This window comes from Anomaloglossus baeobatrachus, chromosome 8 (genome assembly GCF_048569485.1).
Source record: "Anomaloglossus baeobatrachus isolate aAnoBae1 chromosome 8, aAnoBae1.hap1, whole genome shotgun sequence".
Lineage (NCBI taxonomy): Eukaryota > Metazoa > Chordata > Amphibia > Anura > Aromobatidae > Anomaloglossus > Anomaloglossus baeobatrachus.
Genome location: NC_134360.1, coordinates 224,401,618 through 224,429,456, shown reverse-complemented (window position 1 = coordinate 224,429,456; position 27,839 = coordinate 224,401,618). Strand labels below are relative to the sequence as shown.

Below are 27,839 nucleotides of genomic sequence, written 5' to 3'. Positions count from 1 at the left end.
ATTGCTATCTAATTGAGTTCACAATTTAGCCTATTACTAGATCACTGTGCCCCTGATGAAGCCAGATTATTGGCGAAACAGGTTTTAAGTTTGTATTAGTTCTTAACAATTGTGGTATTTGTCCCTGTACTGCAGAAAAAAACACCAACATACATATATACTGATGCAACAGGAATGATGAGAAACAATGCTCTCAATTACACTTTTTTTTGAAAAATCACACATTGGGGTTTATCCCTCCAGCTAAAATTCTGCAACTTAGTAAGTGTTGGATATATCACATAATCAAAGTAATGTTTCAATAAGGTTAGTGATAATGGAGGAAGAAGGGTGAACATTTTTTGGCCAATTGGACAATTGTATATTTATTTTGTACACCCTCCTACATAGCAGGGTCCGGACAGAGCCGAACACAGACAGAAGAGGCCCCTATGCAAGAATGCATCATAATGCACAATTCCACCTGCTCTGGAGCTGGTAGTGCCCCTGTGACCTCTTTGATCCCTAAGGAGGTGGTAGTCGCCCCCTGTCCTCTTGGGCCCCTTTGGAGGTGGTACTGGCCCCATGACCTCTTGGACCCTTTGGAGGTGGTAGTAGGCTCCTATGGCGGTAGTAGTGGCCCCCTTACCTATTGGGCCTTTTTGGAGGTGGTAGTAGCCCATTATAGGGCCAGTTTGAAGGTGGTAGTGGCCCCCTGACCCCTTGGGCCCCTATGCAGCTGCACAGATTGCACCAATGGTGTGTCAGCCCTGGTCCGGACCATGTTTTTCTTGCATTACTACTCAATAATTCTTATTTTTTTGCCACCAGATTAAAGAGTTACTAGAATCTGACGATGAAGAAGAAGATAAACCAAAACAGGTGGAAAAAGGCTACGTCCCGAAGCTCACCGGTAAATCGGATCAAACAATGTCAAAATATGTTGCATTTTTCTTTTACTTTTTGCAAGAATTTGAGTTATTTCGAATTGTTATTTCTCACAACACAACCAGTGTAAAGATTAGGCTTAGATACCATGGGCAAGAGAATCATAGAAGGGACATCCAGAAAAACATATTTCCAGATGTTCAACCATAGAAATGTGCTTGTCCTGTCCAAATTATTAGGAATTTACATGTATTTTTGTAGGATAATAGTAAACTAAATGCTATTATTTTAGTATATACAGTGCCTACAAGTAGTATTCAACCCCCTGCAGATTTAGCAGGTTTACACATTCGGAATTAACTTGGCATTGTGACATTTGGACTGTAGATCAGCCTGGAAGTGTGAAATGCACTGCAACAAAAAAGAATGTTATTTCTTTTTTTATTTTTTTTTTTAAATTGTGAAAAGTTTATTCAGAGGGTCATTTATTATTCAACCCCTCAAACCACCAGAATTCTGTTTGGTTCCCCTAAAGTATTAAGAAGTATTTCAGGCACAAAGAACAATGAGCTTCACATGTTTGGATTAATTATCTCTTTTTCCAGCCTTTTCTGACTAATTAAGACCCTCCCCAAACTTGTGAACAGCACATACTTGGTCAACATGGGAAAGACAAAGGAGCATTCCAAGGCCATCAGAGACAAGATCCTGGAGGGTCACAAGGCTGGCAAGGGGTACAAAACCCTTTCCAAGGAGTTGGGCCTACCTGTCTCCACTGTTGGGAGCATCATCCGGAAGTGGAAGGCTTATGGAACTACTGTTAGCCTTCCACGGCCTGGACAGCCTTTGAAAGTTTCCACCCGTGCCGAGGCCAGGCTTGTCCGAAGAGTCAAGGCTAACCCAAGGACAACAAAGAAGGAGCTCCAGGAAGATCTCATGGCAGTGGGGACATTGGTTTCAGTCAATACCATAAGTAACGTACTCCACCGCAATGGTCTCCGTTCCAGACGAGCCCGTAAGGTACCTTTACTTTCAAAGCGTCATGTCAAGGCTCGTCTACAGTTTGCTCATGATCACTTGGAGGACTCTGAGACAGACTGGTTCAAGTTCTCTGGTCTGATGAGACCAAGATCGAGATCTTAGGTGCCAACCACACACGTGACATTTGGAGACTGGATGGCACTGCATACGACCCCAAGAATACCATCCCTACAGTCACGCATGGTGGTGGCAGCATCAAGCTGTGGGGCTGTTTCTCAGCCAAGGGGCCTGGCCATCTGGTCCGCATCCATGGGAAGATGGATAGCACGGCCTACCTGGAGATTTTGGCCAAGAACCTCCGCTCCTCCATCAAGGATCTTAAGATGGGTCGTCATTTCATCTTCCAACAAGACAACGACCCAAAGCACACAGCCAAGAAAACCAAGGCCTGGTTCAAGAGGGAAAAAATCAAGGTGTTGCAGTGGCCTAGTCAGTCTCCTGACCTTAACCCAATTGAAAACTTGTGGAAGGAGCTCACGATTAAAGTCCACATGAGACACCCAAAGAACCTAGATAACTTGGAGAAGATCTGCATGGAGGAGTGGGCCAAGATAACTCCAGAGATCTGTGCCGGCCTGATCAGGTCTTATAAAAGACGATTATTAGCTGTAATTGCAAAAAAGGGTTATTCCACAAAATATTAAACCTAGGGGTTGAATAATAATTGACCCACACTTTTATGTTGAAAATGTATTAAAATTTAACTGAGCAACATAACTTGTTGGTTTGTAAGATTTATGCATCTGTTAATAAATCCTGCTCTTGTTTGAAGTTTGCAGGCTCTAACTTATTTGCATCTTATCAAACCTGCTAAATTTGCAGGGGGTTGAATACTACTTGTAGGCACTGTAACTACTAAAAAGCAAAAAATTGAACAGTGACGGTTAGAGATGAGCGAATTGATTTATAGGACCTTGGTCCAGCAGCCACAGAGCAGGCATGAGTCCGATGGAGCGACTTGTACCTACCGGCATCCCCAGGGCTTCTACTGTTCAGTAGACCCGGTGCACCGCCATGTGTGTATCATGATGGATCAATGACCTTGTGCAGGGGCTACAAATCTGAGGAGGGGTGACGGGGATCCCGACAGGTAAGAGGGGGTTCGGCAAAGGGTGTTGTACCAACTCCCTGTCAACAAGATAGGGCACATCTTACTGACCTCTGGGGGTCCAATTGCTGGGACCGCCATAATCCTCAGAACCTGACTTTGCAGAATCCCACCTGAACGGAGTAGAGGTCTTACATGAGTACCTCGACATCAGTCCCCAAAAAAATGAATGCAGCAGATTTTTAGTTTTTTTGGAGGGTTCCAGTGGGTAGAAACACAGCAGTCAATTAGTTCTGCCCAATGCTTGGTACAAGCCTTTTAATGAAATAAGTAGTGTCGAATCGGCAAAAGTTGTTCTCTTGTTAGTTATCTGGATGATTCCTAGATTTGGGGGGAACAGATCATATTCATTCCTTGATCCATTTGTTGTTGTAGGAACCGTTAAAGGAAAGTTTGCCGAAATGGAGAAACAAAGGCAAGACGAAGAGAGAAAAAGGATGGAGGAGGAGAGGAAGCGGAGACTTGAGCAGGACTTGAAGGAAAAGAAGAAGATTCAGCGGGAACTGGCAAAGAAAGCTGAAAATGTAAGTCAGGGTTACCTTCCTTTTTGTCTTATCTACACAAGTATTTTGGTGCCGAACATAAATGTGCAATACTGAGCCTTGTCCAGCTTCTAATCCAGGACTTGCCACCTTTGGGAACAGTGTTTTGGTTTTTTTTTCCCAATGGGTTTCATTGAAATCTTCGCACTGGTTGGCTCTTACAGACTCCCTGTACATTAATGAGTTCACTGAACTCTTGCTACGGTATCAGAAGTTTGTAAAAATAATTATTCCGTGATCCTCTCGGTTATGATTACAGACCACATCAAAGTTAAACTGAGCTTTGATGTGGTCATAAACCGGCTGAGAGGTATTCATAAAAGAGTTACAAGCTCGCTGACGAATTCATAGCCAGCTCAGTCTTTAGCCAGAAATGTGGGGGAAATAATCAGCCGATAAAAGCCAAATAGTGCAATTTTTTTATTTATTTATTTTAAATAAAAAGCAATTAAAAAAAATTATTTTAGCCCAATATACCTGGATTTAAGTAAAAAAAAAATTGTTCCTGAACGTGCCAATTATCCTTTCAACCCCTCATTCCAGCAAGACAAGTCATCACTGATAAGAGACAAAAAACTCACACTGGTGTATCTGATCCCAGAAAAACAGACGGTAAATCATAGAAGCAAATGTGAATTTGTATTAAAATCCAAGATATTTCCTCCTAATTGACACAATAAATCTAACAAAGTATAAGGCCGCTTTCACACTGCGTTCCCCTCCCTGTTCAATGGTCCAGTCGGTGATTCCGTCCGAACCCCCAGCCAAACTAGTTTGGACGTATACGCTAACGGGGCCACTGACTGTAATGGAGCCATCGTGTGCCATACTCCATTTTCGGAAGTATACGCTTACTGGAGGTGGACACCCAGACGCTTGCTATTATGTCTGGATGTCCGCCTCTAATAGGCGTAAACTCCCGAAAATGGTGCACGAGAGAGCTCCGTCTCGGTGGCTCCGTCTGCTCCATTATAGTCAGCGGCCCCTTCGCGCATGTGTAGCTCCCCATGGGGCAAATGTTTTAACCTACTCGTTGATGGGCCAGGGGGGCAGATCGTCTGCGTCGTCACGTGGTGGCCTGGCCGGTTCCGTTACCCAGAATCGTACAGGAAGGAGGATTGGAGGGTGGCAGGGAGGATGTAGGTAGTAGTCGGAGGTTATGAAAGTCTATTAGGTGATCGTGACGCCACCTGTAGTACATGGCCAGGGATTTGGGCTGCCGCTGCAGGGTCTCTCACCAGGGCAGATGTCAGGTGCAGCTGGGATGGTGTCGCTCCCTACAGGCGGAGCAGGATTACCCTTGGGAGGATGATGGGGGTGGTGGTAGTCCCCGTTGGCACCGCAGCGCTAGGCGTTGGCGCCGGTTAAAGGAGAGGCAGAGACAGGGGCTGCGGTTCCAAGTCTTTTTACTCACAAGTTGTTCAGGCGCTGCCCCAGAGTTCCGTCCTCTGCCACAATGGGCTTCAGCCGATTCCGGATCCGTCGTTGGTTACCACCAGTGCACGTGAAAGTCTTTTAGTGAAGTGTCCCTATGAAGCTATCCGGAACCTGAGCCGAGCCTCCTTCTCCAAGCCACGGGCCCACGAAGAGAGAGAAACACTAACTCCAGTTGTCAGTGCTAGATGTTATCCCAAGCTGTGCCCAGGAAGGTTCTCTCCAAAGTGTGATGGTTGCTCCTACTTCTACCCCATGTGGTGCCCGCCCCCAGTAATTGTCCTAGCGACTGGGGAAGTCCCATGCTTCGTGCTGGCTGTCTCCCCTGTCTGCCCTAGTCCAACCCCCTGTGAGTAAGCACATGCTGTTGTGTGTGTGTGTGTTTTGTGAAGGCATTGGCAGGTTAACAACCTCCTTAACCGGGATTGATATTACCCCTGAAAAGTGGTCCCAGGGGAGCCACACATTCATCCGAAACCCATTTGGACGGAAACTCCGATGGGACCACGGAACAGGGAGATGAACACAGTATGAACGCAGCCTTAAGTCTCTTTTGCAGATTGAGCCTTTTCTCTCCAGTTTGCAAATTTATCAGTTGATGGAAAAAAAATGTTGCAAATTTTAATGCTATGATTTTGCCAAAATCTGGAGTAACGTGCCCCAATAGTATTATGTTCTATTCAGATGACCATTGTGTATTGGGTGTAGGAAATTAAGTTTGTCGTCAGTTCAGTGGTGATTTAAAAGTTCTTGTAGGAGACATTCGTGACAAATCAACTGTAGGGTTTCTATTCTTTTCCTTTTCAGAAGCCATCAAAAAAATTGTTTAAAATCTCACTTTGATTTTCATAGGTGACTTTTTTCCTGTTCTTCTAGAATTTCTTTTTTCTTTTTTCTCATGATTAAAACATCAGCGTCTTCTTTTTGAGGTGGCCTGACAATATAACAAATTCTCATTTAATAGATTGAGGACATTAACTGTGATGGAAGTGACTCGGAAATGGAGGTAAAGAGAAATTTATTTAACTAAAATTCCTATTCTTCCTACTTTTTTTCCTTTTTGATGTTTTCCTCTCTTCATATTTACTAATACTTCTTTCCACAATAAGATACGTTGGTTTTTTTTTAGGTTCCCATCCTGGATATTTAAAGTGTCATCCAGTATAAAATAACGCTACTATTTTATTTTTACTGTTACTTTTGTTGTTTACTAAAGTTTTATTTCTTTATTTCTTTAATTCTCTTAGTTTATATTAGAGTTTACAGCTGAAATTTCAAAGACCAAAAAAAATATATATATTAGACGTTTCCCTTCAGTTCATGGTTTGCAGAATTCTTTCATCTTCTACTTTTCCAAAATGCACTTTCTTCTGTGATAAAACTTGTCAAATTAACCGAGAGACACGATCCTTGGAATCGGTTTTCGTTATCTAATATATGACAGCTGACGGACATTGTGAGAATAATATACCCAGAATGAACTAGTCATCAAGAAGCCAATGTTTTGTTCCCAAAAATGTTTTACCAAAAAACATAGGGCCAGATTCATCATTTGTGATTTCTTTTAAGTCACTGTTCTTCTTTTTGTAATTTTTGGCACCAAATTCATTAAAATACAGCATGCAGCTATGGCTACTTTAAAACTTCAGTCGTTTGAAATCCGCCAGGTCCGTTGTTGTGACGGAACGACGGATCTGTCGTTTTTTTAGCTGTCAACGGGCGGGTTACTTCAAAGGATTCAGTTCACGGGAATCCTCTGAAATAACTGATGTGTTGCGTCCGTTAGGCTACTTTCACACTTCAGTCATTTCAAATCCGTCAGGTCCGTTGTTGCGACTGAATGACGGATCTGTTGTTTAGATGTCAACGGATGCAATGGATGAGTTATTTCATAGGATTCCGTTTACTGGAATCCTGTAAAAAAACTGATCCGTCGCGTCTGTTACATCCATTGTGCATCCGCTTTACGACGGATCCGGTTTTTGGGACAGCCCAATGATAGTGCCAGACATGCTGGGCATGCTCAATAGAACATGACGGAATCCAGCACTGGATTCCGTCAAGTGACGGATTACGACGGAATCCTGCACCATAGACAACCATTATACCTCTTGACGAATTGCGACGGAATCCTGCGCAGTGTGTTTTTTTTTACACTCCAAAAAACGTTACAGAGCCAGATCCTTCCGCCCAGCGGTCAATCATTCCACGACTGATCCATCGCGCAGCAGATGCAACGCAAGGCCATTAGTCGCAATCCGTCGTAAATACAAGGCTATGGGGAAAAAACTGAATCCTGCAAAATATTTTGCAGGATACCGTATTTTCTCAAGGCAACTGATTGTAACTGATGGAAAAAGACTGAAGTGTGAAAGTAGCCTTACATCCGTTGTGTGTCCGTTATACGACGGATCCGTCATGATCCGTTTGTTTTTGGGACAGCCCAATGGGAGTGCCAGACATTTTGGTGACCTATTACTGTGTTTTCACATGCCATCTGTGACAGTTTGTAGAGAGAGGGGCAGAATAAATGTTGTAATAGCTAAAATTGTGTGTGGATTATTCCTATCAAGCCTATCTGGAGCCTTGCAATGTGATTGTGTACATACTGGGCATGTTCAGTAGCAAATAACGACGGATGTGATGGATTGCGGCGGAATCCAGCAGCATAGACAACCATTATACCTCTTGATGGATTGTGACGGAATCCTGCGTAATGAGTTTTTTTGATGCTCCAAAAAAGTTACAGTGTCAGTTCCTTCCGCCCGACGGTCAGTCATTCCACGACTGACTCCGTCATGCTACGGATGCAACGCAAAGCCATCAGTCGCAATAATCCGTTGTTAATACAAGTCTATGGGGAAACAACTGAATCCTGCTAAATATTTTGCAGGATACCGTATTTTCTCAAGGCAACGGACTGTGACTGATGCAAAAAGACTGAAGTGTGAATGTAGCCTTATAATGACCAACTTAAAAATGGTCTATATTTTTAACTTTTGTGACTTTTGTTTAAAAAAATAGAGCTAAAAAATGCACCAAAATATCGATGTAAATATCCTCTTCAGGGAAGACGAGGACTGGAACACTAGCACCATCTATTGGGGGTAACAAATGCAATCCTAAAAGTCAATATTTACCCAAACCTTCCATATGGCTTAGGTTAAAAAAAAAAAAAAGCCAAACCAGACACTCCATTTGCAGACACGTGTTTCGGGGAGTTCGCTCCTCATCAGTGCAAAGCTTAGGCTTTTTACCCTAAGTCATGTGCCAAGGCTCATTAACGTTTTACCACCCAGCGTCTTTCAGTTTTCTCTTTTCCTCCCTTTCTTCCAAGAGCCATAACTTTTTTTTATTTCTCTCTCAATATTGCCATAAGGGGCTCGTTTTTTGCAGGACGTCTTCTACTTTTGAACAATACCATATTGTACTGGAAAACAGGAAATAATTCCAAGTGCAGTGGCCTGTAGCGTTCTCATTTTTTGGGATCTGGGGCTCAATGATGGCTTATTTTTTGTGTCTTGAGGAGACAGTTTTAATTTACCATATTTGTGCAGATACAATGTTTTGATGTTGTATCTCCGATCCAACCGCGCCTGTTAGCTACATGTCAGATCAGCGGACATGTGCGAGGAATAATGCAGGTTCGCTGCGTGAGCCCACATCAAAGGGAGGGAGGCGACCTAGGATGTATATATCCGTCCTAGGACATAAAGTGGTTAAAGGGTCAATATTGACTTTTAGGATTGTTACTTTCAATAGGTGACATTAGGATTCTAGTCCACTTCCTCCCTGAAGAGGATATTTCATTTCCTTGAGAAGTATTGCATGGCCTTCAAGTCTCCTTACACCAAAATATCTCGCATACTTAAAATCAATCCAGCTGGGGGGGGGGGGGGGGGAAGAGGGGGTTGGGAAACTGGAATATATTTGTTGTGTAAGATAAAACAGGTGAACACCTAAAAGGTAGACATAAACAAAGGAAAGAGGAAATGTAAAAACAAAAGAAAATGGAAAACACTAAAAACTTGAAAAAACAGGTGCAAATGCAACAATGTATCAAGCCCATAATATAATACATTTTAAAGCAACTTTTTACTTGACCGATCAGACTTGTAAAAAGTCAACATTCGGATTGGTATAATAATCAAAGTCACCGAGCTTTTAGACCTTGATTCTAATTAAAGAATCCAACGAGTTACTGTCGGAAGCGAGGTGTTTTAATCTTTCATAACGCTTACCTTCCTCCTTCTTAGAAATAGTTTATGCAGTTTTGGCACATGGTTTCCTTCTCTCAATAGTTAGTGACCAGTCTCATCTAACCAAGGAGAGTGTCTATTTTAAACAGGAAGAAACAGAGGAAGTTGAGGTAGCCGTAAGAACAGAAAAGCCCGTCAGATCTCCGGGGAGAATAAATGTCAACTTCGAAGATTTGGAGAAAGAAAGGGAAGAAGAAGAAACAAAAAGACGCGAAGAAGAAAAAAAGCGACGTTATGACGAGCATAGGAAATCATTCCGAGAGGCTAAGAGACGTTCCACCGCTATGGTAATAATGTCTACATTCAGTGAATGTATCCAGTGGTAGACGTTTTGGCTACAGTCAGAACTAATTTGATTTTGGCTTCAAACATAGGGGCATAATGGAGGGAAATACCAAGCTTGTTTTTGTCATGTCTCGCTAAGAATGAGGGATGATTTAGGAAATGATGATTTAGGAAAACCTACACTCGCAGGGGGTTGGACCCGATGGCCCTTGAGGTCCCTTCCAACTCTACCATTCTATGAAGAAGAGTTGTACGTCGTCACATACAAGTGACCCAGTAGGAATTAACTATCTTAATTATAATTGCCATCTGCCTACACATCTTATTTTTTAAGGATGAAACAGAGACTCAGGACAAGAAGAGCAAGGAGCAAGTGACTCCTGGAAAACTAAAATTAACTTTCGAAGAACTAGAAAAAGAAAGGCAGGAGCATCAAAAGAAGCTTGCGGAAGAGGAGTCTCGCCAGCGTCTAGAGGAGGAAAGGAGGACATATGAGGAAGCCAGGCAACATGCGGTAATACTGCCATTAATTATTCTGTCCTTTATCCCCCCTTACACATAGTGGACACCTATAGAATGATGTCTAATAATTGTCCATTCCCAGTGTCATCCAAGAAACAGATATATCATTTTCCCCATCAGTCCGGTATCTAGCTGGTCCATCTGGACTGCACGCTTCTTAATTTTGTAGGACTATTAACAATAAAATCCACATTATATTTATAGAATCAGTGTCCGCGTCTCTGGAGGGTCCAGGAACACAAGATATCTGAGATGAAGAAGTGACCATAGCTCAATGGTGGAGGGCAGAATAATATCCATCTACATATTGACACTTTTCGTCAGTTATGTCAATCAGAATGGTCATTCCTAAAATGACTAGATGCTTCTTTCTTTCTCAGTAAGGTCAAGGTGACGGATCTCATTCTGAAAAGGAGACTTCTTAAGGTTACTTTTCAGGTCCACCAAGCCTCCAATGCCCGATAACAATTTAGAAACGCAATTGTGTTCTTGATACAAGAATAACCATTTATTTGACAATTTGTGCCAAACTAGACTGGAGGGTCATGGCTTCACCCAGAGCAGTCTGGCCTCAAATGTAGTAATTCCCTCCCTGGGCATGTTTTACGTCTTCCTCAATGGGCTGGTGATGTTTGCAACTCTCTGCCATCCTGGGCATGCACAGTGTGGCGATGAAGCCAGAGAGAGTGAACCCAACTAGAATGCGAGTGCTCAGGTAGGAAGGACTTTGCACGCAGGTGTAGGAAGTGTTTGCACCTCCCCAAGTCCTAGTGTTTCATCCTATTTGTGTTTTAGGTACCATGTACGCTGTTAATGTGTGTGGTAAAATGACACTGCTGCTAGTGAAGTGCGGGTCCCCCCATGTAGCAGAGCCAGTACCATGTAGCAGCCGGAGCTGGCAGGAGCAAGGGAAGGATTAGCTGTTAGATAAGATAGGGGAGGAGTGACATGACCAGGGGGTTGGTTAGAGATGTGCCTCGTGAGAGAGCTCTGCAGGAGAGTTTGAGGAGTAAAAGACGTGGCACTGTGTCAGGAGCCGGTCAGAGAACCCTGAGCTAACTTCTTAAAGGTTTGGAGTCTACGGCTCACCCTGGCGGGCTCAGGGAAGTTGTGCGACTAGACAGTCATTGGGTGAGAAGAAGCATGGGGGAACAGAGGGAGAGGTGCGTGGCAGCTTGCAGACTAGTTCCAAGATAGCGGGGATAGGTCGAGGGAGAGTACCCCAAATTACAGTAACCGCAAACTGTCAGGATTGAGGCCATCTCTATCATAGTGTGTAAAGAATCAATTGTTTAAGTTGTGGTTTGAAAAGAGAACTCCGTTGTTAGGCGTTTTCCTACTGCGTCTACAATGGTGACCGGGTGCGTGGTGATGAACACCAACCCGAAAAAAATAGTAAGTGCTGTACACCCCACCCAAAGCCATAAACAACTGCGTCTCTCTAGCGAAGTAGTGCCGACCCTCACAGCCCAGCGTCCGTACCATCTGTCACATGCGCAAGATTTCCAGTTCTGCAAATATAATGTGGTCAATGAGGAGGACGACAATCACATTCAAAGGAGGTTACAGCCTTCATCTGAGGCTGGACTGCTCTGGGTGAAGCTTCAATTGAGGAGGATGGCAACAAAAGTTGTTTAAGAAGTATTGTATCAAGGACATGATTGGTGTGCAGGTTTAGAGCTCTCCATTGTTATGATCGTAGTCATTTTAAGTAGTTTTATTGAAATATGGTTTATGACACTCACCACAAGCTCAAGTTTGCCCAGCACAAAACATCCCTAATCTTTTTGTTTCTCCTTTTTATAATCCTAGTAATATCAGGTGTTTGTGCCATCCGCAAGAATGGAGCGTTAATTTACCATTTACTCTTAGATACAAATTTAATCCTATGCAGAAGTCACGTTAATGAAAATGTCTTCCAAGATAAGAAATAAATTAACTTCTCAGCATCTATTTTCCAAAGGTCAGTGATGATGAAGACGACGCAAGCTTTAATGCACACAAAGAAGAGATCCGCCCCGGAAAACTGAAGTTGAGTTTTGAGGAGTTAGAAAAACAAAGAAAAGAGGAGGAGAGGATGAGAGCAGAGGAGGAGGCGAGGAGGAGGATAGAAGACGAGAAAAGAGCGTTTGCGGAAGCCAGGAAGAGCATGGTAGTGTAGTGTTTGGAGAACGTTCCTTCTGTGTTCACACATCGTGCATGATTCTCCTTTTTTTTCCAGACAAGACAGCATCGCTATGTTAGAATAAGAATTGTATAAGAATACACCTCCTAGGGATGGACAGTAGCCCCTCGTGAAAAGCCCAAACCATCACACCTCCTAGGGATAGACAGAAGCCCCTGGTGAAAGCCCAAACCATCACACCACCTAGGGATGGACAGTAGCCCCTGGTGAAGGCCCATACCATCACACCTTCTAGGGATGGACAGTAGCCCCTGGTGAAAAGCCCATACCATCACACCCCCTAGGGACGGACAATAGCCCCTCGTGAAACGCCCAAACCATCACACCTCCTAGGGATAGACAGTAGCCCCTCGTGAATGCGCCCAAACCATCACACCTCCTAGGGATAGACAGTAGCCCCTCGTGAATGCGCCCAAACAATGGTTGACTGAATGAAAAGTAGGAACACATCCTCAAATATCCAGAACACCTAATCCAAAGCAAGACATTCCATATGGATTACAAAATACTGACCAGAACAGTCCGGAAAAGATGCAACACAAATAGTTTAAAATTAAAAAAAAAAGGTATTTAGGATTCAGGAGGATCAATAGATTCATTACCAAAGAGATTCCTGGGGAATCAACAAATCATAGGAGTCAAAGTAGATCTGAGCTTGGCCGTTTCAGTTGTGGGTCAGGAGGCGAAAACCTCTGGTTGTGGTAGAGAACATGAAGCAATGGTGTGGATGATGAGCTTCTACTCCATCAGCCATTACATGAAAACCATCTGTATACAATTATGCATTATACCGAGCAGTAATCATAAAAAAAGCTGTGATGCTCTGCATGTCCTGACCCTTCTATCATAGCTGCTTTCCTCTGTGGGTCCTGTCACTAGCTGACTTTACTAGGAATACTCCACAAGACCAGTTGTATAACAGCAACACCCCGCGACACCCTCCGTATACCACAACACCCCACAAGACCTGCCGTACACCGGGAAAACCCCACAGGAGCTGCCATATACCGGGAACACATCCCACAAGACCTGCCATATACCGGGAACACCCCCACAAGAACTGCCGTATACCGGGAACACCCCCACAAGACCTGCCGTATATCGGGAACACCCCACAAGAACTAACATATATCGGGAACATCCTACAAGGCCTGCCGTAAACTGTGAACATCCCACAAGGCCCTCTGTATACCGGGAAAACCCCACAAGACCTGCCGTATACCGGGAACACCCTCACAAGACCTGCTGTATGCCGGGCACACCCCACAAGACCTTCCATATGCTGGGAACACCCCACAAGAACTACCATATACCGAGAACATCCTACAAGACCTGCCGTAAACCGGGAACATCCCACAAGGCCCTCTGAATACCAGGAACAGAGCTGCTATTTTGGAGATACTTTGACCGAGTAGCCCGTTGGTCAGAACCTTACATTTGCCCATTTATTTGCACTCAACACATACATTTCCAAAATTGATAGTTTATTGACTGCCTAATATATCCCCTCGTTGGGCGAAAATGTCACTAGATGGTCAATGTTATTCACTCCACTTGATAATGACTTTAATGTTATGGCTGATGAGTTTATAATAGATTTAAATCCTTTTGTAATGAATGACATCGTTAATTATTGACCATATTTTCCTAGATCTGCTCTTGGTCATTTTCAGTGCCGCACATGGCCCAGTGGTTTACTTGAGGTCTTCTCCTACCAGCCGATGTGTGCATGCTTTTCCTTGCATGGGTTTTCTGTGAGGTTTTTCTGTTTCCTCTACATTCCTAAATCATGAATGACATTAGACTGTGCTCCCCTCTGGGTGCAGGGACAGGTGGGATACATGGGTGCAATATGACTATACAGTGACCATCTACAATCACTTGTGCGAAACGCCAAGAACTGTAATAAGTGTTTTCCCCCTGGTGGGCTGCAGTGCACACGGACCGATGTCTTCTGGGGCCTGATTACGGACACATTGCCGTCCTTAAATTATTACTTTTGGCATGCAGGCTTCCAATGATGAAGACGAAGATGTGTACGAACTCCAAAAAGAACAGGCTTCCCCTGGAAAACTGAAATTAGGCTTTGAAGAACTGGAAAAACAGAGACGGGAAGTTGAGCACAGAAGAGCAGAGGAGGATGCGCGAAGGAGGCTGGAAGAGGAGAGGAAGCAGTTTGCCGAGGCGCGGAAAAACATGGTGAGCTTTTACCCCGTCATTCATACAATGCAAAGTATTGAAGTTTAGTCTCTAAAAGGAAGGAATAAGGTGGGATGACTCTTGATGAAGATTCATCCCAAGTCTTCAAAATCTAGATAAGGATTCTGACTCTGCCGGCTAGCTGCTTGAAAGAGCGATAGATTTGCCCCGAGTGTCTGATCCCCTTCACTTGTTACCTTGCTGCGCTCCGTACTTTTGGCAGGGACTGTGCCTAGTAGTGAAGCCTACTCCATTTCATTCCAGTCAATGGGCACAAGCTGTAAGACCAGGCGTAGCCACTACAAAAAGTTGGCGCCATGCAAGGTAAACCATGCAGATGGTGTGTCGTACTCTTTCCATTATGTGCTGAGAGCTTACCCCTTTAAGGTGATCTTACCTTAAAGAGGTTGTGTGGTACTTTAATATTGATGTCCTATCCTTAGCATATGTCATCAATACCAGATTAGTTTGGGTGCGCCACTCGATCAGCTGTTCCCTATGGCGGGTGGAACTGTTCAGATACAGAGCTGCACAGCTCCATCAGCTGCATACTGGTCGCGACCGAGTGCGACACATTCGCCACCTCTCCGCAAATGAATATGGGTGGATCTGCAGTACCCCACTATAGCCACTATGCAGTTAACGGCACTGTGCGGGCGTGTTGGGTGCTGCACCCCCACTGATCTGGTGTTGATGACCTATCCTAAGGATAAGCCATCAGTATAAAACTGCTGGACAACCCCTTTAAGCAGAGATCTTCCATATTCTAATTTTGGAAAGCCTCTTTAATACAAAGTAACAGAATGTACAGTGGGTACGGAAAGTATTCAGACCCCTTTAAATTTTTCACTCTTTGTTTCATTGCAGCCATTTGGTAAATTCAAAAACGTTCACTTTTTTTCTCATTAATGTGCACTCTGCCCCCATCCCCCATCTTGTAAAAAAAAAAAAACAAATGTAGAAATTTTTGCAAATTTTTTAAACAAGAAAAACAAATATTACATAGTCATAAGTATTCAGACCCTTTGCTCAGACACTCATATTTAAGTCACCTGCTGTCCACTTCCTTGTGATCCTCCTTGAGATGGTTCTCCTCCTTCATTGGAGTCCAGCTGTGTGTAATTAAACTGATAGGACTTGATTTGGAAAGGCGCACACCTGTCTGTATAAGACCTCACAGGTCACAGGGCATGTCACACCAAATGAGAATCATGAGGTCAAAAAGGAGCTGCCCAAGGAGTTCAGAAACAGAATTGTGGCAAGGCACAGATCTGGCCAAGGTTACAAAATAATTTCTGCAGTACTGAAGGTTCCTAAGAGCACAGTGGCCTCCATAATCATTAAATGGAAGACGTTTGGGACCAACAGAACTCTTCCTAGACCTGGCCGTCCAGCCAAACTGAGCAATCATGGGAGAAGAGCCTTTGTGAGAGAGGTAAAGAAGATCACTGTGGCTGAGCTCCAGAGATGAAGTAGAGAGATGGGAGAAAGTTACACAAAGTCAACAATAACTGCAGGCCTCCACCAGTTGGGCCTTTATGGTAGTGTGGCCTGACGGAAGTCTCTCCTCAATGCAAGACATATGAAAGCCCACATAGAGTTTTCATTAAAAGGCATGAAAGACTCCCAGACTATTAGAAATAAGATTCTCTGGTCTGATGAGACGAAGATAGAACTTTTTGATGATAATGCTAAGCGGTATGTGTGGAGAAAGCCAGGCACTGCTCATCACCTACCCAATACAATACCCACAGTGAGACATGGTGGTAGCAGCATCATGCTAGGGGAGCAGGGACAGGAGGACGGGTTACAATTGGAGGAAAGATGAATGCAGCCAAGTACAGAGATATCCTGGAAGAAAATCTCTTCCAGAGTGCTCTGGACCTCAGACTTGGCCGAAGGTTCACCTTCCAACAAGACAATGACCCTAAGCACACAGCTAAAATAACAAAGGAGTGGCTTCAGAACAACTCTATGACCAATCTTGACCGGCCGAGCCAGAGCCCTGACCTAAACCCAATTGAGCATCTCTGGAGAGACCTGAAAATGGCATCCACCAACGTTCACCATCCAACCTGACGGAACTGGAGAGGATCTGCAAGGAAGAATGGCAGAGGATCCCCAAATCCAGGATCCCAAGAAGATTCATGGCTGTACTACCTCAAAAGGGAAGGGGGCTTCTACTCAATACTGAGCAAAGGGGCTGAATACTTATGACCATGTGATTTCAGTTTTTCTTGTTTAATAAATTTGCAAGAATTTCTACATTTGTTTTTTTTTTCTGTCAAGATGGGGGATGGGGCGCAGAGTGTACAATAATGAGAAAAAAATGAACTTTTTTGAATTTACCTAATGGCTGCAATGAAACAAAGAGTGAAAAATGTAAAGGGGTGTGAATACTTTCCGTACCCACTGTAATTGATTCCGATCCTCACATATGGAACTATTGGTAGTTTATAACTGGTGCAAAATACATTTCTGAAGATTTTTTTTTCCTTGTCTAAGGGAAGATATATAAGGCACGTTCAGGGTGTCCAAAATTTTGATTCTACACCCCAGATGCATATTTTGGATGTTAAATACATTGACCGTCTGAACATCGCATCTTCCTTGTCACACTATATTAAGATCATCCCGTGTATAAGGATAATAAGTCCGGCAAAAAGGGATACGTCACAATGGAAGATCTACCATAAGTAGCCAACATCATTGATTGTTTATCCATTAGTGACAGATATGCTTTCTCCAAATCTGGAATAATTGTGTATTATTGTCCAAACAAACAATTTCCAAATTATTTTTAAGAGCCCAGGCCAAGATTATATTCTTCAGGATATGGAGTGTCCTCACCTGGACAGTTGTGACGCATGCAAAGTAAGAGATGTTCAACCCAGGTCCATTAACACACTAATTTACATAATGTTCATTATTAACAAATACATATTAAAAATCTGAAACTCCATTCCACCATCGGAAGCTGTGAACAAACAATCCAGTAACTGATCCTCTGACCAGGCCGACCCCAGCAGACTCCGGCGGCCGATCACCTCACTCCGAGAAGTTTTGGGGTTTTTGTTACAATGATTTTGGTAATTTTTCCTTAAACCAACAAACTAACTTTCTATAGATGCTTTAAAGGGGTTCTCTGTGGCTTTAATATTGATAAACGGTCTTTAGGATGAGGTCATTAATATGATATGGCTGAGGCCGGGGTCACACTGATCTGCTAAAGACCCTCAGCTCAGGCTCTGTTACGAGTGTGAGCCGAATGTCATTGCACCGTGCATCGAAACTCTCGGGGGATTTTTAATAAGGATTTTTGGCTTGCTTTTTTGCAAGCACTTTGCAATTGCGCCCATTAAAGATTGTGAGCATATGTTTTGGAAGCGGATTACTTTTACAGTATGCCGATAGATTAATTCCTGATGACTGTCCCATTCCCAATGTTGCGCAGAAGGTCTGTCACAGCCGGTGCCACAACGACGTGTTCTGGAGTTCTAATTTCTGCATTATTCCCACACGACTTCACAGGGATACAAAAGTGCATTAAAAATAAGAATTAAGTTAATTTCAATTAGGCTTTCTTGACTTTTTTGGGCATTTGTTTGTACTAGTGATGAGCGGGCACTGACATGCTCGGGCGCTCAGTACTCGTAACTAGTGATGAGCAGGTACTACCATACTTGGGTGCACGGTACTGGTACCACCAGTCATGAGCAGGCACTACCATGCTCGGGTTCTCGTAACCAGTTATAAATACCGAGCCCTCGAGCATGGTAGCACCAGCTCATCACTAGTTACGAGTACCGAGCACCCAAGCATGGTAGTGCTCACTCATCACTAGTTACGAGTACCGAGCACCAGAGCATGGTAGTGCTCGCTCATCACTAGTTACAAGTACCGAGCACCCGAGCATGGTAGTGCCCGCTCATCACTGGTTACAAGTACCGAGCACCCGAGCATGGTAGTGCCCGCTCATCACTGGTTACAAGTACCGAGCACCCGAGCATGGTAGTGCCCGCTCATCACTGGTTACAAGTACCGAGCACCCGAGCATGGTAGTGCCCGCTCATCACTGGTTACAAGTACCGAGCATGGTAGTGCTCACTCATCACTAGTTACGAGTACCGAACACCCAAGCATGGTAGTGCCCGCTCATCACTAGTTTGCACATATTTACAGTGAGCACTTTAGTAGTAGTAGTAGTAGCATTTATGGCACCTGGTTGATCCAGCCCTTCATAGTAATATAGATAATTAGGTATGTATGCGATATATACTGTTTCTTATTAAACGATCTGCCAAATGTGACAGTAATGGCTTCTTCAGGCTCAGCTCTCCGTGGTGCAGACATGTTGAGGAGTGTATATGAATACTTTTTATTTTTCCCCCTTTATCAGGAACCAGATGATGAAGGCCTGCCGCTCAGCAAACCCACCTCTCAAGAGTCTCTGGCCCCAGGCAAACTGGAAATCAATTTTGAAGAACTCCTCAAACAGAAAAAGGAGGAAGAAAAGAGGTTACAAGAGGAAGAAAGGAAACAAAAGCTGGAACTCGAGAAACAAGAATTTGCTCAGTTACGACAGGAGATGGGAGAGGTGGGACACAAGAAGCCATGAATATGGGGGACACTGTACAAAGTCCAACCAGAAATGTCTGCATTAATTAATTAAGAATAGATCATCAATATCAAATCAGCGGGGTGTTAGATAGCCGGGACCCTCGTCGATCAGCTATTACCAGTTGTGCAGGGAACGTAGCGGTAACAGCTCAGTCCACTAAGTTGTTGCCTATTTTGGTACCGAAGCTCAGATCCCATTCACTTCAATGGAAACTGAACTGCAGAACCCGGAACGGCCACTACAGGGTACTACGCAACTGGGCTGTTCAGGCCATATACTTTCAGTAGATGAGGGTTCTGGCAAAAGCTGATCGATGGGTGTCTGTTGCCCACACCCTCACCCTCTGATATCAATAACAGCCCTTTGAGATGTTGCATGTTCTGTAAACATATCGTGCACAGTTAAATTTAGGGGGTTTTGATTTCTGGAAAATATATTCATATCATCTTTGTATGTATAGTAATCAAAGGCCATGTTCCTTGTATCCTGTGCAACATATTCTCTCCAAAAATGCCCAACTGTCCATATATCTGCAGAAAACAAGATTCATAGTGCAAATCCATAGTAATAATGGGGAAGACAGAGACCATTGTAATCCGCAAAAATGTTCAAAACATAGTTTTCTATTTTCTTTTTTAACCACAATCGTTAAGAAAAACTTTGGCAACTTTTTCTCTAAAGGAACAATCACTCAGATTTCTCTTTGTTTTTTTTTGGAGTAGGAAGAAATAAATGAAAGTTATGAAGTTTTAAGTCGAGAATATGAAGAACTCATCAAACTGAAAAGGACTGGATCCATCCAAGCCAAAAACTTGAAAAGTAAATTTGAGAAAATTGGAAAACTGTCAGAAGAAGAAATTCAGAGAAAGATAGAAGAGGAGAGGCTACGGAGAAAAGCCGAGGACGAGGAGCTGAAGGAGAGGGAAGCAGAACATTTCCATGAGGTCAGATGCTCGCATATCGCGACTTGTACAATGGCCGCTTGTCTCGTACTAATCATCCCATTTACAGGATCCGCGATAGTTCTGCAGACTACTCAATATAGCTTCATCCTGGCTACATTCTGCTTTTACCAGTGTCACTAACCTTATTGTCAACTTTACACGCTTTTTCTCTAATTGCAGGACTTGCTTGAAAACCTGCTCAAAAGGTCCCGTTTCCTCTAATCCAATTTTCGGCCGTAAAAAGAAAAAATGACCTTGCAAAATGTAGAACAAGGGGTATTTCTGCAAAAATGTAGTAGGGTCAGGAAACGAGACAACTGGAATGGGCTGTGGTATACAGCCAGCACCTGCATCTGCATCTAACAGCAGCGACCAGCGTCATCTCTGATCGCTGCCATTTAGATGCCACGGTCTTACTCACAGCAGCATTTAAAAAGCTCTAAAATGCGTGCTTCCCAGTTTAAGCTCCCATTGATGCCCCAGGATAGGACCGTGGGGTGCCAATGCAGAACCATATCGGCACCCAGCGTCATCTTGGTGCCAGTGGTTGGGTTTCAGGCAGATTTTTAATTCCACTATATATTGCAAAAATACATTGCAGTGCAAAAAATTGCAGGTTAAAGACTCTAAAGGGGGCGTTTCGCTAGAGATATCGATAGCGATATTGCTGCGTGTGAGTACCCGACACATTGTTTGTGCGTCACGGGCAAATCGCTGCCCGTGGCACACAAAATCGTTAGAAGCTGTCACACGGACTTACCTGCCTAGCGACGTCGCTGTGGCCGGTGAACCGCCTCCTTTCTAAAGGGGTGGTTCGTTCGGCGTCACAGCGATGTCACTAAGCGGCCGCCCAATAGAAGCGGAGGGGCGTAGATGAGAGGCCGTAACATCCCGCCCACCTCCTTCCTTCCTCATTGCCGACGGCCGCAGGTAAGCTGCAGTTCATCGTTCACGAGGTGTCACACGTAGTGATGTGTGCTGCCTCGGGAACGACAAACAACCTGCGTCCTCAAGAATCAAAGATTTTTTGAAAATTAACGACGTGTCAACAATGCACGATTTGGTGAGTATTTTCCATCGTTAATGGTCGCTCAGTGTCACACGCAACGACGTCGCTAACGATGCCGTATGTGCGTCACAGAATCCGTGACCCCGGCGATATATCGTTGCGTGTAACGGGGCCTCAAGGCCATGTGCGCACACTGCTGATTTACCCGCAGAATTCGCTGTAGAAAATGTTTATAACATTTCTGCAATCCTTCTCCAGCAAAATCTATGGGGATTAAAAAAAGCTGTGCGCACACTGCATTTTTTGTCCTTGAGGATTTACCCGCGGAATTTCCACTGCGGAATTAATGTGCATGTGACTTCTTTTCTGCAGGTCCCTGCGGTTTTGCCATTCATTTTTGGTAAAAAACCGTAGGGACCAACCTGCGGCATAACCGCTGAAACTCCGCACCAAAACCGCATGCGGATTTCGTTGCGGTTTTGGTGTGTTTTTTTACTGCAGGTGTGGGGATTCTTTCACATTTCTTTCCTTAAGAAAAAGCCAATTTCTAGTGCGCAAATGGCCTAAGCCTGCATGCAAAAGCTGCGTTTATTGCTGTTTTTGCCACACTTTTTTTGCGCAGTTTGTTGCACAAAACAGCATGCCTTTCCTTCTCCCAGCAAAGTCTATGAGAATTCAGAAATGCTGTGTGCACATTGGGGTTTTTTTTGCCTTCAATTTTGGGTTGACTAAAAACTGCAGCATGTCAATTCTTTGTGCTTTTTAGCCCTTGATTTCACATAAAAAAAAAGCAAAAACCGCATGCATTTTTTTGTTGTTTTCTGGCACAAGGTGCAGTTTTTTTTTGTGTATACATTTTCTGCAGCGTGTTTACAGTCTAAGGGAGACTAGTAGTTTTTTTTAATGTTTAATCACCCTTTTGTTTACAAATCTGAACATAAAAATGTAACGGGTTAAAAAAATGGCACAAACACATTTTCTGAATTTTTAAAAGCAATGAAATAATTAAAAAAAAAAAAAAAGTTTTTTGTCAAAGTTCTGGCATAAAACCCCTAGAAATGTGGCAGCATTTTTAAAGCATTTGCTCAAAATTTAGCGACACTTGGCACTTTAACGTCAGCCCCAACCGGATCGCCAACTTTCAGAGACGTGTGCGGAACTTGGGCCGGACAAGGTGTGGCCAATCCTCAAAAAATGTATTGTAATTGATGCCGCAAAAGAGGCGTAAAGTACAATAGAAATGTTTTCCAGTCCTTGATTGGAGTAACATTTGTGCTGGATTTGCCACTAAGGCCGGTTTCACACATCCGGCTTTTCGCCGGTTTGCCGGATCCGGCGCTCTCCCATACAGTGACTACAGTACAGTGACAGCGCAACAAGCGCCGGTCACAAGCGGTCATGTGACCGGCGCATGTGACCCGGAAGTTACAGCGCTGTCACTGTACTGTATTGTCTGTACGGGAGAGCGCCGGATCCGGCAAAAAGCCGGATGTGTGAAACCGGCCTAAATGATGCACAGAATTCATGAAGATGCAAGGATCGCAATGGATTTATTACTTATTCCAGGGCACAGCTCATCAGGACTGGTGTGAAAGACCTTCGTCTCATGAAGTGGGGTCTGTATGTTTTTTTATAATTGCATTGACCAGAAATTCCATGACCAGGTTATTTTTTTATTTTGCAATAAATGCCCAAAAACAAAACCCCCAAAACAATGACCAAATTGCATATTTTAATTTTTCACCATTTTATCACACTTGGAATTTTTTGACTATATTTTTCTTGGACGGTTTAGTACAATGAGTATTGTCAAAACTCCATCTTGTCCTGGACTATGCTGGTGTAAAAATAAAAAAAAAGATTTGACAAAAAACTGAGCTCGTCAGGAAGGTTTTGAGGTTCTGTGCGCACGATGAGTATTTGGTTGCAGAAATTTCTGCATCTCTTGGCAGGAAAAGTTCAGGGCAAAAAAAAAATAAAATCATGTTTTTGCTGCGCTTTTAATTTTTTTTTTGTGCACGTGTTTTTACAACGGTGAAAATTGCATGCAAAAACACTGAAAGGATTGACACGCTGCAGATTATTTTCTGCACCAAATATGAACCTGTGCAGTGCACTTCACCTTTCTCATTGACTTTGCTGGCATAAGGATTTGCTTGCAGTTTTGTGGCAAAATGCACTAAAATTGACATCAGAAAATGCAATAAAAACGCACACAGATAAGGCCTAGGACACACGGCGAGAAAAACGGTGCGAGTGTAATGCAATAAAAAAATAAATAAATAAATCACATTCAACTTGGACTAATAATAGTCTATGAGTCTGTGAGCGATTTTCTCAGCCCTAATCGGACCAAGAAAAGAGTCGCAGCATACTGCGGGTGGAATGCGATCCTGTTCCACTCGCACCCATACAAGTCTATGGGGCGAGAGTAACAACGCATTGCTCTTGTGTTACACCGGTGTACTGCGAGTGCAGAGCGATTCTCGCATCAGCCGGCAACGGAGGAGATAGGGAGATAAATCCCTCCCTCTCCTCTGCAGAGCCAACCCTCCCCTCCGCAATTGTGGTCTGATCGCACGATTGAACCACAGTCGCATGACACTCGGCTCCCACTGTGCTGTGAGAATGTGCCGAGTGTCATGCGACCACTCGCACACATCCCCGTGTGGCCACGGCCTATGGCTATGTGTGCACTAGGCGTTTTTACGCGTTTTTCAGGTGCGTTTTTGCTTAGAAAACTGCATGACTTTGCTTCCCCAGCAAAGTCTGAGTTTTCATTTTTGATGTCCGCACACAATTTTTTTTTTTTTTTTTTTTAGCTGTGTTTTTGAGCTAAAAAAAAAAAAAAAAAAAAAAAATGGACGTCAATTCTTTTTTTTCGTTTTCCTGCGTTTTTCACCCATGCAATGCATTGGAAAAACGCAGCAAAACACAGTGATCAAAAACGCACCGAAACGCGGTAAAAAACACATGCGTTTTTGCCGCGGGTGTGTTTTTGTGGCCAAAAACGCACAAAAACACAGCGTAAAAAAACCTGCTGTGTGTACACATAGCCCTAGGGTGCAAAAGGGGCACTGTAAGACAAACTTACTAATGTACAGAAAACCGTATATGCCAAAAAACTCACAAATGTTAGCCGGCGTAATTTGCAAAAGCATCTAATACTGGTGCCCAGATTGCTTTGCCTAGGTTTTCCATTACACAGAAGCGGGCATCCATGTTACTTACATTATCGTTATTATCTGCCGCAGGAAGATGAGGTCGATGTACGACCAGCGGTGAGAAGCCACGCTCCATTCTCGCACAAGGTCAATATGAAAGCTCGATTCGAGCAGATGGCGAGAGCCCGGGAAGAGGAAGAACAGAGAAGAATCGAGGAACAGAAACTTCAACGCATGCAGTTTGAACAGAAGGAAATAGACGCAGCTCTACAGAAGGTACAAACTCCGAGGGGCATTACAAGGGGAGACCCCAATCACTCACAGCGTGGAAAGGTCACTAGTGATGGCAGTCACGCTGCACCTTGGATTTTAATGCACTTATTACACATGCCAATTACTTTGCAGGTGTTTAAGTTTTTAGGACGGTTCCGCAGTGTCATTTTTATGCAATGCACGAGCCGAGCCTGACACGTCTGGCTATCTGAGGCAGTGTTCACATTTTCATTAATTTTCTGTAAGAACGAATCCGTTGGACAAAAAAAAAAAAAGTTGTTTTTGCAAAACTTTTTAATTCTGTTTTGAAAAAATAGATTTTTGCAGGATCTGTTTTTTTTTTTTTTTTTTTTTTTTAACATTGGAGTCTATGGAGAACGGATCCTTTACCTGATTGCTATTTATCTTCCATTTGAAACTGATCCAGTAAGAAAAAAAACAGATCCGCTACAAAAAAAAAAGAAAAACGGAAAATAAATAATGATCAGTGACGCATCTGTTCTCCATAGACAATATTTAGAAAAAAAAATGGATCCAGCAAAAATCAATTTTTGCGAAAAGAGACAAAGAAGGGAATTTTGTTTACTTACCGTAAATTCCTTTTCTTCTAGCTCCTATTGGGAGACCCAGACAATTGGGTGTATAGCTTCTGCCTCCGGAGGCCACACAAAGTATTACACTTAAAAAAGTGTAACCCCTCCCCTCTGCCTATACACCCTCCCGTGGATCACGGGCTCCTCAGTTTTGGTGCAAAAGCAGGAAGGAGAAAACTTATAAATTGGTCTAAGGTAAATTCAATCCGAAGGATGTTCGGAGAACTGAAAACCATGAACCAAAAGAACAATTCCACATGAACAACATGTGTACACAAAAGAACAACAGCCCGAAGGGAACAGGGGCGGGTGCTGGGTCTCCCAATAGGAGCTAGAAGAAAAGGAATTTACGGTAAGTAAACAAAATTCCCTTCTTCTTTGTCGCTCCATTGGGAGACCCAGACAATTGGGACGTCCAAGAGCAGTCCCTGGGTGGGTAAAAGAATACCTCAATAAAAAGAGCCGAAAACGGCCCCCTCTTACAGGTGGGCAACCGCCGCCTGAAGGACTCGCCTACCTAGACTGGCGTCTGCCGAAGCATAGGTATGCACTTGATAGTGTTTCGTGAAAGTGTGCAGACTAGACCACGTAGCTGCCTGACACACCTGCTGAGCCGTAGCCCGGTGTCGCAATGCCCAGGACGCACCTACGGCTCTGGTAGAATGGGCTTTCAGCCCTGAAGGAAGCGGAAGCCCCGAAGAACGGTAGGCTTCGAGAATCGGTTCCTTGATCCACCGAGCCAAGGTTGACTTGGAAGCCTGCGAACCCTTACGCTGGCCAGCGACAAGGACAAAGAGCGCATCTGAACGACGCAGGGGCGCCGTGCGAGACACGTAGAGCCGGAGTGCTCTCACAAGATCCAAAGAGTGCAAATCCTTTTCACACTGGTGAATTGGATTAGGGCAAAATGAAGGCAAGGAGATATCCTGATTGAGATGAAAAGGGGATACCACCTTAGGGAGAAATTCCGGGACCGGACGCAGAACCACCTTATCCTGGTGAAACACCAGGAAGGGGGCTTTGCATGACAGCGCTGCTAGCTCAAACACTCTCCGAAGTGATGTGACTGCCACTAGAAAGGCTACCTTCTGCGAAAGACGTGAAAGAGAGATATCCCGCAGCGGCTCGAAAGGTGGTTTCTGAAGAGCCGTTAGCACCCTGTTAAGATCCCAGGGTTCCAGCGGACGCTTGTAAGGTGGGACTATGTGGCAAACTCCCTGCAGGAACGTGCGGACCTGCGGAAGCCTGGCTAGGCGCTTTTGAAAAAATACGGAGAGCGCCGATACTTGGCCCTTGAGAGAGCCAAGTGACAAACCCTTGTCCATTCCGGATTGAAGGAATGAAAGAAAAGTGGGTAAGGCAAACGGCCATGGAGCAAAACCGTTATTAGCGCACCAGGATAGGAAGATTTGCCAAGACCTATAATAGATCTTGGCGGACGTAGGCTTCCTGGCCTGTCTCATGGTGGCAATGACATCCTGAGATAACCCTGAAGACGCTAGGAGCCAGGACTCAATGGCCACACAGTCAGGTTGAGGGCCACAGAATTCAGATGGAAAAACGGGCCTTGTGACAGCAAGTCTGGGCGGTCTGGAAGCGCCCACGGTTGACCCACCGTGAGATGCCACAGATCCGGGTACCACGACCGCCTCGGCCAGTCTGGAGCGACGAGAATGGCGCGACGGCATTCGGATCTGATCTTGCGTAACACTCTGGGCAGCATCGCCAGAGGAGGAAACACATAAGGCAGTCGAAACTGCGACCAATCCTGAACTAACGCGTCCGCCGCCAGAGCTCTGTGATCCTGAGACCGTGCCATGAATGCCGGGACTTTGTTGTTGTGCCGTGACGCCATGAGATCGACGTCCGGCGTTCCCCAGCGGCGACAGATCTCTCGAAACACGTCTGGGTGCAGAGACCATTCCCCCGCATCCATGCCCTGACGACTGAGAAAATCTGCTTCCCAGTTTTCTACGCCCGGGATGTGAACTGCGGAGATGGTGGAGGCTGTGGCTTCCACCCACTGCAGAATCCGTCGGACTTCCTGGAAGGCTTGACGACTGCGAGTGCCGCCTTGGTGGTTGATGTATGCGACGGCAGTGGCGTTGTCCGACTGGATACGGATCTGCCTGCCCTCCAGCCACCGATGAAAAGCCAATAGGGCTAGATACACTGCCCTTATCTCCAGAATATTGATCTGAAGGGATGACTCTATCGGAGTCCAGGTTCCCTGAGCCCTGTGGTGGAGAAAAACCGCTCCCCACCCTGAGAGGCTCGCGTCCGTGGTGACCACAGCCCAGGTTGGGGGTAGGAAGGATTTTCCCTGCGATAGAGAATTGGGAAGGAGCCACCACTGAAGTGACGTCTTGGTTGCAAGGGAAAGAGAGACGTTCCTGTCGAGGGAAGCCGACCTCCTGTCCCATTTGCGGAGAATGTCCCATTGGAGTGGCCGAAGATGGAATTGCGCGAACGGGACTGCCTCTATAGCTGCCACCACCTTCCCCAGGAAGTGCATGAGGCGCCTTAAGGGGTGTGACTGACTCCGAAGAAGGGATTGCACCCCTGCCTGCAGAGAAAGCTGTTTGTCGCTCGGAAGCTTGACTAACGCTTGCTGGGTATGAAACTCCATCCCAAGGTACGTCAGTGATTGGGTCGGTGTCAACTTGGATTTCGGGAAGTTGATTATCCACCCGAACCGCTGGAGAGTCGCCAGAGCGACAGATAGACTTTGTTGACACGCCACCCGAGACGGGGCCCTGACTAGGAGATCGTCCAAGTAGGGAATCACCGAGT

General features: G+C 44.5%; 1 protein-coding gene across 7 annotated transcripts in view; it reads left to right on the top strand.

The window, feature by feature from the left end:
- NEXN (nexilin F-actin binding protein) overlaps nt 1–27,839 on the top strand; it is a 90,211-nt gene that overhangs the window by 45,236 nt on the left and 17,136 nt on the right. For 4 of the 7 annotated variants that reach the window (XM_075320269.1, XM_075320272.1, XM_075320266.1 and 1 more), the window contains 10 exons: nt 811–892; nt 3,392–3,540; nt 5,957–5,998; nt 9,341–9,538; nt 9,871–10,050; nt 12,022–12,210; nt 14,254–14,442; nt 18,842–19,039; nt 19,786–20,007; nt 24,271–24,456. In XM_075320269.1, coding sequence (XP_075176384.1) covers nt 811–892; nt 3,392–3,540; nt 5,957–5,998; nt 9,341–9,538; nt 9,871–10,050; nt 12,022–12,210; nt 14,254–14,442; nt 18,842–19,039; nt 19,786–20,007; nt 24,271–24,456 — 1,635 coding nt within the window. The remainder of the gene's footprint in view (nt 1–810; nt 893–3,391; nt 3,541–5,956; nt 5,999–9,340; nt 9,539–9,870; nt 10,051–12,021; nt 12,211–14,253; nt 14,443–18,841; nt 19,040–19,785; nt 20,008–24,270; nt 24,457–27,839) is intronic. The other 3 variants (XM_075320268.1, XM_075320270.1, XM_075320271.1) reach the window with 3 other exon arrangements.